Genomic DNA, 17,155 nt, shown 5'->3' on the forward strand with positions numbered 1-17,155 from the left:
TCCTCTGCATTGGCGTGTCTCCTTGGAGGCCAGGGCCAGGGAGCGGCACAGGCTTTCATTGGACCATCTTCAGCTGGGGGCCCCTTTTGGGGATTACAGTGGCTACTTCCCCTATGCGAGGCTGGCTGCCTGTGGTGAGTTGGTCATGTCTGTGCCTCAGCGAGCAGTGATTGTGCCTCAACTCTCCTTCGGGGAGTTGCTCGGTCTTTCAGGATCGGGAGGCCCTGATCCTGCTGCTTCCCTCTCCTCTCTGGAGGGGAGATTCGACTGGGTTCCAGGACAACCCTTTCAGGTTCCCCTATGGACGCCCTGCTGTGCACCCCTTCGAGAGGTGTCCCTTGTTTCCGTTCCCGGACAAGGGATGCCACTGCTCTGACTGGCGCCAGTCCCGGGATTAGCCAAGAGTAGGACTTTCCCTCGAGGGAGCCTGTCCAATGTTGCTCCCTGGTGGCTCTCCAGGTGTCACCCTGGTTCGGGAGTTACCTTGATATCTGCTGAGCTCTGTGGGTGTCTTTCTTAAGGATTGCTATCATTAGTCATTTTTGCCTGCGGGACCCTCTGTGAGGAGTGTTTTGATCCATCAGCTAGGCCAGCGGTTCTCAACCGGTGTGTCACCGAGCACCAGCCGGTGTTTCGCCCCCGATGCAACAGTGAGCGCAGCAAAGCTGCGATTAAAGTAAAAGTGGCACTCAGCCATGCTGATTACAGATGGGGCAATTGGAGCTCCCAGTGGCCGTAAAAGCAGGCAGATGGGGGGGCTGCAAGGAGCCTAGGGATATCCCGACAGCCAGAAGAAAGGCTTGAGTGCTGTGGCATATTTTTCTAAAATAAATGTTTGCTGCTTCAGTGCCGCTGAGAAGGCAGTGGCAGCCCTGGGAAATCTGCCACTGTGAAATTAAAGGGGAACACAGCATTGGGGCTCTAAGCAAAGTGTGTGTGTGAGAGACATTATTCTGTTCTTCAGCTGTTTTGAAACATTAATATAGTTTTACAGTTATTTCTGTGTGGGGATCTATAGCAGCTTGGCTTGTTCTGTTTTCCTAATAGGAGGTGTATTAGTGTTTAGGACCTGATTTAATATTTGTAGTGTTGCCTTTTCATAGATAGGGTTGTTATATGTTCCATAATGCAGGTGTAACTTTGTGCGGGTTAGTTTGTGTGCATTATTGCAGATCCTGGGACTGTTAGGTGCTATATTTCTCTTTCCATTTCTCCAGGTTCACACTGCATGCAGAGTGGCTTTTTTAGTTTTCCATTCCAGTTTGTCTCCATATTTATAATGTGTGGTCTTTCTGTCCTTGGTGAAGGTCAGTTCTGGGTGTGTGACCGAGGTGAGGTATTTAACTAGCATGTAGGCAATTGTATCAATCTTATTTGTTGTGTTTTCTCAATAGGATATGCATTAGTGGTAAATTATTAACTTTTCATAAGGAGGGCTATTATGCCTGGTAGTAAAGGAAGTTTGTTTTACTTTTACTGAGATGTCATCAGAACCAGAATATCTTTTTTTTTTTTCCATGGTGAATTCTATGGGTAATGCCCTAGTTCTGCTCTGCATCCATTGTTAGGGGTCAAGGGGGTTCCCATGGATGCAGAGTGTATGTTTACATATAGCCCCGTGACAGTCACATGTTCAGTGTGTCATGCATGTGAGAACCATCTGTCAGGTGTGTCCCAGCCGAAAGAAGGTTGAGAACCACTGAGCTAGGCAATCGTGCCTTTCATCTTTTTGCCATGTCCATGGCAGAGGGAGCTGGGGGTCCGAGTACCCCGCATGAGGGGGTACTGCCCTCTGCTCGCAGTAGCATGCAAGCTATTCATCCCCCATTTTCAGGATTACCCCTGTCTGTGGGTAGAGCAATCCTGGGTCATGCAACATATTGTCCATTGAAGGGCCACGTGTTCCCTTAAAAGGGGAAGTATATGCACTCATGGGTGAGGTAATGATACCGCAGCCGAATGGCTTGGTACTGTCCTGAGATTGGCCTGGGCCTGCCCTGGTGCCCCTTGAGTTTCCAGGCTGGTAATACAATTAGGTTCTATCGTAGATTGCGCTTGCGATTCCCCAGCTTCCCGTCTCCTGGTGGAGCCTTCAGGACTTCTCCTATGGGGCAATCACGCTCAGTTTCTGATGTTTCAGAAGACAGAGGGCTCCATCTCAGTGGGAAACTCCCTACTGTCTTCGGCAGTGAGTTGTTCGCTTGGTTTTGATAGACAACCAGGTGACTTGTGCTTGCCCCGGCGGTCCGCGGATCTGCCGCCTTGTGTTCTTCACGCCTTCCGACTTCCGATTGGTTTGTCGGGGAGGGGGGGGGTGGAAATGGAGCTAAGAAGCCCGTGGTATCTCTCCGTATACCTGAAGGGAGAGATACTGCCTTAGTGGGTTTTTTTCTCATTCTCTGTGTTGCCCAAAGGGCCTTCCTGCTCCCCTTGCTATTCTGTGATAGGATAGATGAACTGGTTCTGGCAGATACTCTTGAATGAGCTTCAGGCCTATTTTATCTCCCTGTCACGAAGCTTTGGGCTACAGGTCTGTTTCGGGGACTGAAACCCTTGTTGCTTTCCTGCGTGGTCAGCTAGGTCTGATGCTTCAGCATGTAGTGTCTGTCCTAGGCCCTGCTGTGGTTTACTGCTCGTTCAAGTGTGAAGTGGGTTTATTCTGCCTACCAGCCATACCTGGACACTCTTCTCCAGACCTTTGGCTGACAATGGTCGACAGTCTCTTTCTGAAGATTTCTCGGGCCCCAGTTTGTTTTTTCGGTTGTCTTTTTTTCACACCGAAGAAACTGTGCGGTTTTTTACGTCTTACAGACTCTCTTGTTTACATTTCTGGTTCCTTCCTGTATCCAGGATGATCTAGAGCCACTGTTTTTGTCAACCCTAAAACCCACCCCGACCCTTTAAAATAAATCCTCCACCCTCCCGAACCCCCCCCAAAATGTTTTAAATTACCTGGGGTCCAGTGGGGGGGGTCCCGGCGCGATCTCCCACTCTTGGGCCACGGCTGCGTTAAGAGAAATGGCGCCGGTGGCCCTTTGCCCTTACCATATGACAGGGCAAAGGTAGCGCCGGCGCCATTTTGAATATTGGCAAATCGGCCCGAGTGCAGAAGGTTGCTCCCGGACCCCCGCTGGACTTTAGGCAAGTCTTGTGGGGGTCAGGGGACCCCCCCAAGCTGGCCAAAAGTCCCTGGGGGTCCAGCGGGGGTCCGGGAGCGATCTCCTGCACTCGTGATGTCAGGTCACAGGAACCAAAATGGCGCCGGCGCTACCTTTGCCCTGTCATATGGTAAGGGCAAAGGGCCACCGGCGCCATTTCTCTTAACGCAGCCATGGCCCGAGAGTGGGAGATCGCGCCAGGACCCCCCCACTGGACCCCAGGTAATTTAAAACATTTTGGGGGGGTTCGGGAGGGTGGGGGATTTCTTTTAAAGGGTCGGGGTGGGTTTTAGGGTTGTTTTGGTGTGCCAGTTTTCCCTCCCTCCCCCCCTCCCCCGATTTACGATTTTTGATGATAAATCGTGGAAATTTTTTTTTTCGCGGCTCTAACGATTTTTGACGATTTAAAATATATCTGACTATTGCTTTAAATCGTCAAAAAACGATTCACATCCCTACTGAAAACTCTAGAATCTTTGAGATCAAAGTTCCACACCAGGCTGCATCCAATGATGTCATCCATATGTGAGGACTAACATCCAGCTGTCCAAAGAGAACACCTGTTATAGGTAAGCAACTCTGCTTTATGTATGTTTATGTGGAAGAGAGAGTGTGTGTGTCTGTCTATCTGTCTGTCTGTCCGTCCCCCTAATCCTTGGCTTTGTTTTGTTGTATCCTTAGAACTGTTGGGGATTATTTGATATGTGTGCTCTGAGGGGCCAGCCCAGCAATTGTTTGCACAGGGCTGCAGAAAAGTTAGCACTGGCCCTGCATGGCAGCGCCCTGTGGTGGTGCGCTGGCGGGGTCCCCATCGCTCCCCAGTCAAGAGACCCCGCTCAGTGGATGATGGGAGGGGGAGAAAAGGGGGGGGGCCTGCACTGAATGTTTTGTGCAAGGAAGTTGAGGAATATAAGATTTTAATTAAAAATAAATAAATAAGAAATTGGCACCCAGATGCTGGAGACCCTCGCTATGCCTCTGGACAGAAAGAAATGTCTATCTGGAGCACAATATACAGTATTTTTCGCTTCATAAGATGCACCTGACCATAAGACGTACCTAGGATTCAGAGGGGGAAAATTAAAAAAAAATAAATTAGTGCTAAACCGGCTGTCCCCGGGCGTCTGTGCGTCTTATGGAGCAAATTAGGGACGTGCATAACATTTTTTTTCTCCCCATTTTGTTTTTGGGTCTGGGGAGGGCCATTTCAGTCCACTCCCCAGATCAGAAAACTTATCTTTCTCTGGGAACCCCCTCCAAAAAAAAAACACCCCATCCCAACCCTTTAAATTAATTAACAACCCCCACCCTCCTGACCCTCTCCCAAAACCTGCCAAATTAATTTACTACAACCCCCACCCTCCTGAACCCCCCTCCCCAAGACCTGCCAAAAGTCCCTGGTGTCCAGCGGGGGTCCAGGAACGATCTGGACTTGGGCCGTTGGCTACCAGTAATCAAAATGGTGCTGACGGCCCTTTGCCCTTACTATGTCACTGGGACAGACCAATGGCAGCGGTAGCCCCTATGACATAGTAAGGGCAAAGGACCGTTGGCTGCCAGTAATCAAAATGGCACCGACTGCCCTTTGCCCTTACTATGTCATAGGGGCTACCACTGCCATTGGTCGGCCCCAGTGACATAGTAAGGGCAAAGGGCCGTCGGCACCATTTTGATTACTGGCAGCCGACGGCCCAATTCCAAGAGATCGCTCCTGGATCCCCGCTGGACCACCAGGGACTTTTGGCAGGTCTTGGAGGGATCAGGAGGGTGGGGGGGGGTGTCTTAGATTTTTAGGTTTTTTTTATATTCGCTCCATAAGACGCACAAACATTTTCCCCCACTTTTTGGGGGGAAAAAGTGCGTCTTATGGGGCGAAAAATACGGTAAAAAGAGAAGGGAAGCAAAGGAGTCTGCTCTGTCAAATCAAAAAGGAGCAATACTAAAGTTTATTACAACAGAAACAACTGAGACTTGTCATGAAGAATCCTCTGAGATGAAAAGTCTTAGCGTTGAAGATTCAGCTCTAGCAGATGTTCCAGTAGAGCTGACTGCCACTGTATCCACATCAACACCTCAAATGGATGAAGATTTGCGTGTGCTCGATGAAGAAACTGGCATCTGTGAGTGTGGTGGAACCGGAGGTTGTAGTTCCCCAGAATTCAGTCCATCATTCTTTAAGATCCAGGCCTCTGGCCGAAATAAGCAGTAAGCTCTTGTACTAAATGGTCCAAAGCAAGTGAAAGTGTTCAGGTTTCTACAAGAACCTGCACAAACAAGAAGCTTTCATCATACTCACTACTGGCGTGAAAAACCCAATGAAGCGACAATGGCTCATGTACTCAAAGAGCTAAGAATCTGCTTACTGCTTTTGCTGCAAACTGTTCCAAGCTGACACCACAACATCTACTTTAAGTTCTAGTGGGACAAGGGATTGAAGAAACCTGGCTAGGACTTTGGCAAATCATAAGGCACCACATCACTGCAGAGAATTCTGCAACTGGAAAGAGCGAGAGGCAAGACTGTGAGGTTAAAAGCAACCATAGATAAAAGCAATCGACAGAAAATTGATTCTGACACTCATCACTGGAGAAATTGCAATTGTGAGAGTACTCGCTGCTCAGAACCTTGCTCTTTGTGGGAAGTCGGATCATTTTTTTTTTTGTGCCAAACAATGTTAACGTTCTTAAAATTGTGGAGTTGATAGGAGAGTTTGATTCTGTACTTAAGGAGCATCTAAGAAAAATAGCCTCCAAAGAAACAACGAAACGCATACTACCTATCTATGAAAAATAATTCAAAATGAGATCATGCAGTTACTAGCCACATACACAGATGATTTTGGAACACCTGAAATCTGCAAAACATTACTCCATCATTCTGGACTGCCCTTCTGATATCAGCCTCACTGAACAAATGACTTTAATAGTGCATTTTGTATCAGCAGAAGAATCTTTAAAAAATCAAACTTCTGTATTAAGTGTCAGAGAACATTTCCTGGAATTCATCTACGTAGATGACAGTTCAGGAGCTGGGTTGACAGATGTGCTGCTTCAGAAGTTAAAGGAAATGGACATTGACATTGCAGATATGAGAGGATAGGGCTGTGATAATGTTGCAAACATGAAAGGAAAAAAGAGTGGTGTACAGGCCCGGGTGAAGGAGTTAAATCAACGAGCTTTTTTTGTCCCTTGCAGTTCCCATTCATTGAGCTTGGTAGTGAGTGAGGCAGCCTCTGCTTCTGTTGAAGCTTTTACATTCTTCAGCACTATTCAAAGTGGGTGTGCATTTTTCTCTGCGTCCACTCATCGATGGCAAATCTTAAAACAACATCTGGGAATATCAAGCCTTACACTGAAACCACTGAGCACCACAAGATGGGAAAGTCATGTGGAGGCGGTAAAGGCTATTCACAACCAGATCGGGAAGGTGGATGGTGCCTTAACTGCAGTTATGGAAGATGATACTTTAACAGGAACCACTTGAGGCAAAACAATTGCAGAAGGAGCAGGCATTGCCAGCAATATCTGCAAATTCAAATTTCTCTGTAGCTTAGTGTTGTGGCATGAAATCCTATTGGAAATAAATCTGGTAAGCAAGACCCTCCAGATAGTCTGAGATTGACATTTCTGGAGCAATAACACAACTGAAATCTGCAAAACCATTCCTCCAAAATTACTGTTCTGATGAAGAATTTGAAAATGTCCTGAAAAAAGCAAAGAAGTTTGGCAGAGGAAATTACCATCGATGCTGATTTCCCAGCTCAACCAATAAGGTCTCACCGTAAAAAGACACACTTTGATTATGAGACACGAGATGCCCCTATCATAGACCCTAAAGAATAATTCATGTCAGTTGATGAACAATTCTTCCAGCTCAGAGAGCACTGCAGGATAGTTGATATTTATTTATTTAGTTTATGTAATACTTTTATACACCGTTAATCTGCAATATTCCAAAAACTCCAAAATACTGCACCTGAAGTCCTTCAACAAAAGTGTGGTGAACTTGACAAAGTGCTCTCCAATGGTGAACAGCATGACATTGAAGCAACTGACTTGTATGATGAATTGAGGGCTCTTTCCAGACGTGTATTGGCAGATTCAATTCCAAAGGATGTTCTGGAGTATGTATACCAAAAATAGTTATCTGTCTTTTTTCCTAAATGCTTCCACTGCTCTGTGCATAATTTTGACTCTTCTGGTGACAGTTGCAAGTGGAGAACACAGCTTCTCTAAATTAAAGCTGATAAAGACATATCTGCATTCCTTTATGACCCAGGAAAGGCTTGTTTGGCTTGCAACTATGTCAATAGAGCATGAACTAGCCAAAACGTTAGATCTTACAGAATCAATTCAGATTTTTGCTGTCTAGAAGGCACGGAAAGCACTCATCTGATTAGTAAGAATGTGCCACTGCCTATCCAGTCAGAAACTGGAAAGAAAATATTCTTGAGTGTTGTCACTTTCATTGTGATGGAAGTCATTTTAGAAGTATTTCAAAAGTAATTACAAATAATTTTTTTTGATGGTGGAATATCAAAAATGCTCAAAGGTGTGAGCACTTTTTCAAGGCATTGTATTTTATTATTTTGGGGTTATGTTATTTATTATTTCGTTCTTTGTATGTTTGTCATTTGATTTATTTTTATAATATAATTTGTTTCATGTTATTTATTGGCCATGAGTTCTTAAATAAAGTGAAAAGTGGTTTAATACAAGAATAAATACATCTTTTTGTGTGTATGTGGGTGTCGGGAGATGGGGGGGGTGCCATCTCGTTCCTTGCCTCAGGCAGCAGGGTGCCTTGAGCCGCTCCTGATAGTAGAGATCTGTTTTAACTCACGACATAGATGACACCATGCATCTGTTCTTTCACAGGCATAATATTTTATTTCTGGGTTGAAAAAATACAGACCTTTCTGGATCTGTGTAAGGTTACAGGACTGGAGGAAGAAGTTTATTGTTATGCATCAAGAGACTGTATTCATTAAGAACATAAGAAATTGCCATGCTGGGTCAGACCAAGGGTCCATCAAGCCCAGCATCCTGTTTCCAATAGAGGCCAAACCAGGCCATAAGAATCTGGCAATTACCCAAACACCAAGAAGATCCCATGCTACTGATGCAATTAATAGCAGTGGCTATTCCCTAAGTAAACGTGATTAATAGCAGTTAATGGACTTCTCCTCCAAGAACTTATCCAAACCTTTTTTGAACCCAGCTACACTAACTGCACTAACCACATCCTCTGGCAACAAATTCCAGAGCTTAATTGTGCATTGTGTGAAAAAGAATTTTCTCAGATTAGTCTTAAATGTGCTACTTGCTAACTTCAAGGAGTGGCCTCTAGTCCTTCTGTTATCCGAAAGTGTAAATAACTGATTCACATCAACTCGTTCAAGACCTCTCATGATCTTAAAGACCTCTGTCATCTCTCCCCTCGGCCGTCTCTTCTCCAAGCTGAACAGCCCTAACCTCTTCAGCCTTTCCTCATAGGGGAGCTGGTCCATCCCCTTTATCATTTTAGTTGCCCTTCTCTGTACCTTCTCCATCGCAACTATATCTTTTTTGAGATGCGGTGACCAGAATTGTACACAGTATTCAAGGTGCGGTCTCACCATGGAGTGATACAGAGGCATTATGACATTTTCCGTTTGGAGACTGTCTTTTTGGTAAATATCCATTTAGATATTTACATATATTTGCTGAAGTTAAATGTCTTTTTTTTTTTTAACCTTTTCAATTATATTGCTTTTTAGATCTTAAATCTGAGAAACAGGATGTATTCTGGATATATAATATTAAAACCAACATTAAAAAAAAAAGTATGCATGCAAATTTGCTTTCTGCACAAGTTACACCCTCGATAGAGCAGATGTAACTTTGTATGTGTACTCAGCATTTCATGGAGATTTTCAAAGCAAATTTGTGCATAAATTCTCATAGACAATATAGGGTAAAATCTGAGCCTAAAAAGTATACATAGACTTTAACCCATCATGCAGTACTCTCTTAATTAAATCTCCTTTATCCATGATAGGGAAGCCCTGCTGCAAACAGAACAGCACACTTTTTGGTTCCACTTAATATATAGGAAACTCAATAGACAAGTGAGGCTAAGATGCAATAACAGTGTATAACTAGCAAACTAATATTGCCCCCAAGCTTACTTATTACACTATCTCTATAGAACTTTTTTTTTATTTAAGAGGAAAAGATTTCAAATGCCAAGCCCATGAGAACTCACTGCCTTGGTGACTGGACAAAATCATGAGTCAGAAAAACTTCCTTTTTATTTTTACATGTGCCAAGTCAGTACAAAAAAGGGTCAGTGTCTTCACTGGATATCATGGGCTTGGTCCCATGCCAAGGGATTAATGAAAAACTGAAACAAGTGGGAAAGAAACTTACCTGGTTTTTTGCTGTCCTGTACTTCATCCAAACAAAGCTCTGCAGTGTAATTCAGTCTGGCCTTCTGATTTGTGCAAATGAGAAGCAACATTTAACTAGTGATTATTCTGTGGCCACAGTATAAGTATGCATGACAAGTGAACTTGTACTGCAGTCCATGATCATTTGAGGTTCAATTCACCTAAAATCTGGAGTTAGACAATGTATGTTCAAAAGATATTTATTGCTTTTGGTAAATAAAAAATATTTTTGTTAAAAGGCCCTATATATATCTTGGAAAAACAAAACACACAGCAATTCACCTTCTAAATATTTATGTATACAGCTTTTATACTGAATTTCCCAGCCATAGCATAGCAAAATCATATTAAAAACAAAATATCCAACAGCAAAAATAATTCATCACAGACTAAACCTAAAGAGAGAGAAAAATCATAAGAACAAAAAGACTTTCCCAAGGGTCCATCAAGCCCAGTGCCCTGTTTCCAAGAATGACCAATCCAAATCACAAGCACCTGGCAGGATCCCAAGGGGAAGATAGATTCCATGCTGCTTATCCCAAGAATAAGCAGTGGATTTCTTCAACTCTACTTTAATAATGGCTAATGGACTTTTCCTCCAGGAACTTGTCCAAATCGTTTTTTAAACGCAACTATACTAAAAGGTACATTTTCAAAGCGCTGTGCATGCTAAAACCAGGGCATACACACGTGGCCTGGTACACTTTCTCCCTCCCACTCCCCCCCCCCCGTATGAACCTGTCTGTCCCAGTGACACCCCCCCCCCCCCTCCAATATGACTGAGGTATGTCCCAGTTTAGGCCCAATAGGTCCTAGTCTGACCCGGGCACGCACCCTCCCATCCCATGGCCTGCTCCTGTGTCTGTTCACATGGAGAAACCACTCTGCCAAATGCCAAGTCGAAATACAAAATGAAAGTTTGAAGTTGTATGTATAAATGAGAAGTAGTAAGTGTACTTGCAAAATTTTGATGATGCTCGCACATAAATCGCTTTTAAAATAGCTCATTATGCTCGTACGTGCAAACTCCATCCTGACACGTCTGTAACACACCCCTTTATCAGATGCACATATGTAATTTGTGGTCCCTTTTTAAAATACGAATTACATGTTGAACTGGCCACATACACGCATATTGCCCTTTATCCACCTGTAAGCCTTTGGAAATTTATCTTTTAGTCTAGGATATGGCCTCCCATAGGTGTAGGAAAATTGACAAGCTGAATTAATTCCACGTGTGTTGAAAAAGAAAGAAATCCCTGGGTAATAAGCCAAGACTGATTTTTTTATATGTAAATTAAAATCCCCAGTAGTAATCAAATGAGGAAAGAGATACGTTAACTATGCGGTCCTATGACTTTTCCAGCTTTCCCTGATTAATACCCAGTGGATGATATGTTCAGGGTTTTAAACAAGCCCAGGCATAAATTTCATTATTCATTTTTGGATATGAAGAATCAGTCTCCTAACCTCTCCAAACTCTGACTTGAGCACAGGGAAGTCCATATTCAAAAGCTATCTAAATGGCAAAAACTGGCATTTTCAGCCACTTATCCAGTTAAATGTTAACTAGTTATCTGTCTGGAATTTAGCTGGTTAAGTTGGAAGCGAGCGGGAAGCAGTCCAGAGAGGAGCGGAATTAGCCAGATAAGTTATCCAGCTAACGCTGGTGATGCCACTGTCCTGTCCTAAAGTTAGTTGGATAAACTTATATGGCTGACTTTTAGATAGCCAGGTATATTCAGAGGCATTCCGCACTGCTGAATATCCTGGCCAAGTTAGCCAGATAAATGTTTTTTGGCTAACTTGCCAAGCCACACAACAGCTGAATATGGACCGCAAGGAGCATGTTGAGTGAGGGCAAGAAGCCAAACATGCTTGCCACTTTACTTATGTCAATAAGCTGACTCAGTGGGGGGGGTGTCAGTCACACTTGGAATGCATTTAATTAAGGAGTTTTTCCACTCATTTACATACCATACTCCACAACTTTAAGGGCCAAAAATGTTTCAGTGAGGGGACAAAGCATATACATGAAAACTGAAATCAGTCTCCACCCCCTCTCCCCAAGTCTGTACTTGGTGGAATTGCCTTTGGCAGCAACTGCAGCTGTGAGTCTGTTGGGGTAGGTCTCCATCAACTTTGCATAACTAGATATGTCAATGTTAGATCATTCTTCTTTATAAAACTTTTTAAGCTCTGACAGCTTCCTTGAGGAGCATTGATGGACCAGCCGTCTTCAAGTCATACCAAAGATGATTGAATTGAGATCTGTGCTCTGGCTGGGCCTCTTTGGGACACTTAACCTTTTCTTCCTTAGCCATTCCAGTGTAACCGTCTCTGTGCCTTGCGGTCACTGTCATGCTGAAAGGTGAACTTCCATCCCAGTTTCAGCTTTCTTGCAGAGGTCAGCAGGTTTTCCTTGGGGACTTTTCTGTACTTGTCTCCATTCATTGTCCCTCCCATCCTGACAAGTGCCCCTGTCCCTGCCAATGAGAAACATCCCCATAACATGATGCTACCACCACCATGCTTCCCAGTAGGGATAGTGTTCCCTGGGTGATGTGCTTGTGTAGGGTTTGTGCCACATGTAATGTTTTTGTATCTGGGCCAAAATTCCATTTTTGTTTTGCCAGAACCAAAACTATTTGCCACATGGCTACAGTATTCCCTGAATGCTCCTTTGCATATTTCAGTGGGGTTCAAGGTGAACTTTCCTGATTAATGACTTCCTTCTTGCCCCCCCCCCCCCCCGTCATATAGGTTAGATTTGTGGAGTGTTTGGGATATTGTAGTCGCAGGCACACTTGGCCATGGAAGCCTGCAGCTTTTTCAAAGTTTCCATTGGCCTCTTGGTTGCATCCTTGATCACTGTCCTCCTTGCTTGGTCATCCAGTTTGGAAAGACAGCCTGATCTAAGCAGGGTTTTGGTGGTGCCAAGCACCTTGTTTATAAATGGTTATAAAAGAGTGAAAAATAGATGTTCATATTTGCACTGCATGCATGCTGGCAAAAGGCAGAGCATCCCAGAGTAGGAGCTTCTCTAAGGGGTACTCTGTGCGGGAGTTTGGAGAAAAGAATTTTCAAGGACTATAATCACTGTGTGGTGACTTTTTTTTCTATATGGATTGTAGCAGATAGAAGGGTCTCTGCAATCAATATATGCAAACCTAGAAGTGTACCATTTGCTAGATTGTTTCTCTGCATCACATACCCCAGTAAATGGCTTTATTTTGGAATTACCCTCAGAAGTCGTTCACTAGCCTAAGAGTAGTGAAAGAATGCAGTTTCCCACTTCCCCCAGTCAGAAATAGATCCAAGGAGCATGGGGTGTTTAGGGGCACAGTCAGGGCTGGTGTGAAAACTAATTTCTACTAGTTGGCAGAACAGGAGTTAACATAAACGAACATGTGTTTTATTTATGTAATACTTTATAAATGCTGTATTTATTTTGTATTAGAAATTCACACTCTTCTTTCCTCTCTCTCTTCCCCTGAATCCTCCCTCAGCTTCAGTGTCCTTTCTGCATGTTAAAAATACTCCTCCTCTGCCACTCCTATTCTGGGTGCTTGGGTCCCCACAGCCTTTAATTTTATTATGTATTTTGCCTTTCCTCTTATTCTTTAGCATTATCCTGAACAAATATAATTAATAGTAGCTATTGCTGATACTTTTTGCTAGTGAATGAGTTGGATTTTTGTGGTAGCAACCATCTGTCTTACCATTTGGAGTTAATGATTAAGACTGATCTACTTTTGCTTCTGTTAGTGCATGCTTTGCCTGTATCTCTTTGGTTTAGTACTATTGATTGATACTTGGTTAAGAGGTGTTAACCATTGATGATTTTTTATTTATGAATGAGTTTGATTGCTTGATCTTGACCTATTGCCTTATGTAAAACTAAAAAGATGATTAAAATTTTTGAAACAATTGATTTTGTTGTATTTATCACAAAAAGCTAGCTTATAGTCATGACATTGTTTATATTTCTTATGTTTCATAATTTCTGATAGTCTGGAGATAAAATTTGAGTTGATACAAGCTCTCTGTGCCACACCAATAAATTAATATAAGTCTGATATGAATGAAATGACAGACAGAGAATACCAATCAAGTGACGCCATATGCCAACAAGAGATTTGGTGTGGTTTCGGAAATTCTAGATAAGAGTTCACTGACTGGGTTGATGTGATTCACTGAAAATCATTAACACATACCCAACATTCAGAGTCCTTGATCTTGCTTCTAACATTAAACAAAATTTTAAAAAATACAGTAAGGAGGACCCTTATAACACCCATGTATAGGAAACTTTGAGTTTTACGTCCATACAGTTGTCAGTGGGTACCCATTTTGGTGAATGTTAGAAGTAGTATCGAGGATTTTGAATGCTGACTTTGTGGTGTTGATATTGGGTGCATTCAAGTGTTGACTCTTTGGTTATTGGGTGATTCACTACTGAAAATCATGACATTGGGAACATTTATTTGAAGGAAATTGATAAAGATTATGTCTACTCCATCTGTCTATTCACCCCAGTACCTCTCTGTGTAGATGTCATTTATCAATCCCCTGATACATCCCCCTCCTCCTTTCTCAACAACTTCAACTCCTGGCCTTCCTTCTTTCTTGAACCATCTTCCCCTTTCCTCCTTCTTGAGGAATTTTAACTGTCATGCTGGTGACCCCTCTGACTTTTATGCCTGAAAACTCCTTTCTTACCTCCTAATTTGACCTCTAATTTTTCTCTACCACTCCTCCTCACCTGCATGGCCACTGCCTTGTCTTTGCCTCCAACTGTGCTCCCCCATTCTCTCTCTAACTTCTCCATCTCAGTTTTACCCTCCTTTGACCACAATTTGATAACTGACACTTAAGCATCCTCTCCCACAGTCTCATCCAGTCATCAATGCATTTAGGAATCTCCAGTCTAATGACCCTTGCTTCCTCTCCATCACAGTCTCATTTTTCCTCCACTATATTTTCAGTCTTGTTGATGAGACAATTTATTTTTAATTACACTATACTCTCATCTGCTTTGGAAACTCTTGCTCCTCCCCAGTCCTATAAGGGGTCCTGTTACCCTCCTTTCATTCACGTCCAAATGATTCAAATGTGCCATCCACCTCTGCTGTCTTGACTTTTTTTTTTAAATCTCAAACCATTCTTGATCCACTCCAGTCTAGCTTATGCCTTGTACGTTCCACAGAAACAGCCCTTACCATAGTCTCCAGCAACCTGTTTCTGGACAAATCCAAGTGCCTTTAATCAATCTTGATCCTCCTTGATCTATCCACTGTATTTAACACTGTTGATCAACAGCTACTGCTTGATACTCTATCCTCACTTGGATTTTGGGACTCCATTGTATCTTGGTTCTCTTATCTCTTCCATCGCACTTTTGAGGGGTAATTTCCAAAGCCACTTGAATGCATACACTGATCTTGCCTATGTAAGTGGCTCTTTGAAAATAGCAAACCAAAAAAGAACCGTAATGTGTCTTATTACTGTCTCTCAAGTGAATTTCTTTAGAACGGGACTAAAGAAATTCACTTGAGAGACTGCACTGTCCGGGATGAAGGTTTGCGTTTGCTGGCAATGCCCGAAGCTAAGTATAACATGTTATTAATACTACTTTTGACATATGTTTTTTCTTTTTAAAAAACAGCATCTGTTCTGAAATTATTGAAATTTGATTAAATTCGTCTCCTGAAGAAGCGATTTCTCTTCGCGAAACACCGGCCGTTGTCGGGCTGTATTCTTCATCTTACATCAAGAACAGATGATATTATCAAAGTTTAAGCATTTATTGAAATATTGACTTTTCAAACTTGAAAAAATCACGCCGCAAGTGACGAGTAGTCCGGACGGCAAGTGATCCCTACTGCCGTCGTCTGGCTTGCTGATGCGGCTTCTATCACATAAAAATATATATTATAATGATCTAATTTAAATCAGTAGTAGCACTTTGGATATACACAGTTTTAAAAGATTGGAGTGATTGCCTTTTTTGGTTATTTCGTCTTTGAAAATAGCACCAGCTACTGGCATAAGTACTTGTGTAACCGGGTTGGCACATAATTTTACATGCATAATAAATAGGCATTCGGGGGGGGGGGGGAAGGATGGAGTTGTGACTTATGCACATACATTTTTATTTTGAAAAAATGCGCTTAAATTACTATGCTCAAGTTATGCCCAGCTTGGACCAGGTATAAGATTGTATGTGGTAATGTATGCACATACTCAGCATTATCAGAGTATTTTCTAAGCAAACTTAAATGCATAGGTTTGCTTTGAAAATACTTGGTAAAGTCTGCATGTACAAACTAGTGTTTGATACCTTATTTTTATAGTTTGTGGGTTTGTTTTTTTTTTTTGTTTTTTTTTTTGCAAAATCATTTTTATTGCAAAAACAAGCAATGCCACAAGTACTACAATATTGTCAAAAAAACAATAACAAGAGAACAAACAGTATAGTAGTTATGCTGGTCTCCTTTTAAGTAACAGTACCCACCCCAATAAGCAACCCCACCACTCCCCATTTGCATTCAACTGCACAACCCAAGCACACCTCTCACAACCCATTCAGACAATCATCTCACTTCCAAACACATTCGCACCTCCGCCCAGGAGCCCCCAACTCATTCAAGCTAAGATAACCCTCAAGCATTAACAACTCGTAAGAGAAAAAAACAGGAAAGATCTGCAATTGATTCCATCAGGGGTTACTGGCCCCGGGAGAATTGGTGTACCAAATAATCAGTATATCCTGCTGCAATCAATTGAATCTGTAAATCCAAAGAGAGATGAGAGTAATAGCGAGCCCAACAATCTGCATATCGTTTATCCATGGGCTTAGGAGACTTAGGAAAATCCATGCGTTCCAGCAAAATCATGTCCATCATGCGATGGTGCCAGGCTACAAGTGAGGGTGTACTCGCAGGCTCAATCCACTCAGCAAGTATTGTTCGACACGCCAATAGAAAAGCAGTCCTGCCAAAACGATCCTGTGCCCCCGTACATTTCACAAAGAGCGCCTGCGGTCCTGCCAATAAGAGCACAGCAGACAATCGTAAAGGTATCTGAATACATTTATTGACGCAGGCCAGTATATTTCTCCAGAAAGTCTCCAGGGAAGAGCAGAGAATCAGCCGATGCAACATGGTACCCTAGTTTTAAAAAGTTCTTATATTTTTGTAGGAGGCAATTTGTCAGTAATTCCTCAATATGTATTTGCTCACTATGTAGATTAGAGATGCTGTACTCAAGTCCCTTCTGTATCAGGTTAGCAGATGACTCTAGGTTATAAGGCACAAGTCAAGTTAGGCCCTATTTTGTTGTATTGTATGTATAAAATTGAAATCTTTCTTTTTTTTTTTTGGTAGAAAAATTGGAACTACAAGTCCATACTTATGGGCTCATTCACTAACCCACTTTAGACCATTAACCACATGAAAAACATTAGTTTTTGTAACTGCATCTTGAGTACTGTGTGCAGTTCTGGTTGTTCCATCTCAAAAAGTACACAGTGGACATAGAAAAGGTAAAGAGGGCATCAAAAGGC

The 17,155-nt window shown here is 42.7% G+C and overlaps 1 protein-coding gene across 2 annotated transcripts in view; it reads left to right on the forward strand.

The window, feature by feature from the left end:
* TAF4B (TATA-box binding protein associated factor 4b) overlaps positions 1-17,155 on the forward strand; it is a 202,139-nt gene that overhangs the window by 172,793 nt on the left and 12,191 nt on the right. Inside the window, exon 14 of one of the 2 annotated variants that reach the window (XM_029591166.1) lies at positions 15,257-15,432. The exons of the other annotated variant lie outside the window; for it this stretch is intronic. Within the exon in view, the coding sequence (XP_029447026.1) occupies positions 15,257-15,268 (12 nt within the window). The 3' untranslated portion in view covers positions 15,269-15,432. Of the gene's footprint in view, positions 1-15,256; positions 15,433-17,155 lie in introns of those variants that run through there. 2 annotated transcript variants of the gene reach the window in all.

This window comes from Rhinatrema bivittatum, chromosome 2, assembly GCF_901001135.1.
Source record: "Rhinatrema bivittatum chromosome 2, aRhiBiv1.1, whole genome shotgun sequence".
NCBI lineage: Eukaryota > Metazoa > Chordata > Amphibia > Gymnophiona > Rhinatrematidae > Rhinatrema > Rhinatrema bivittatum.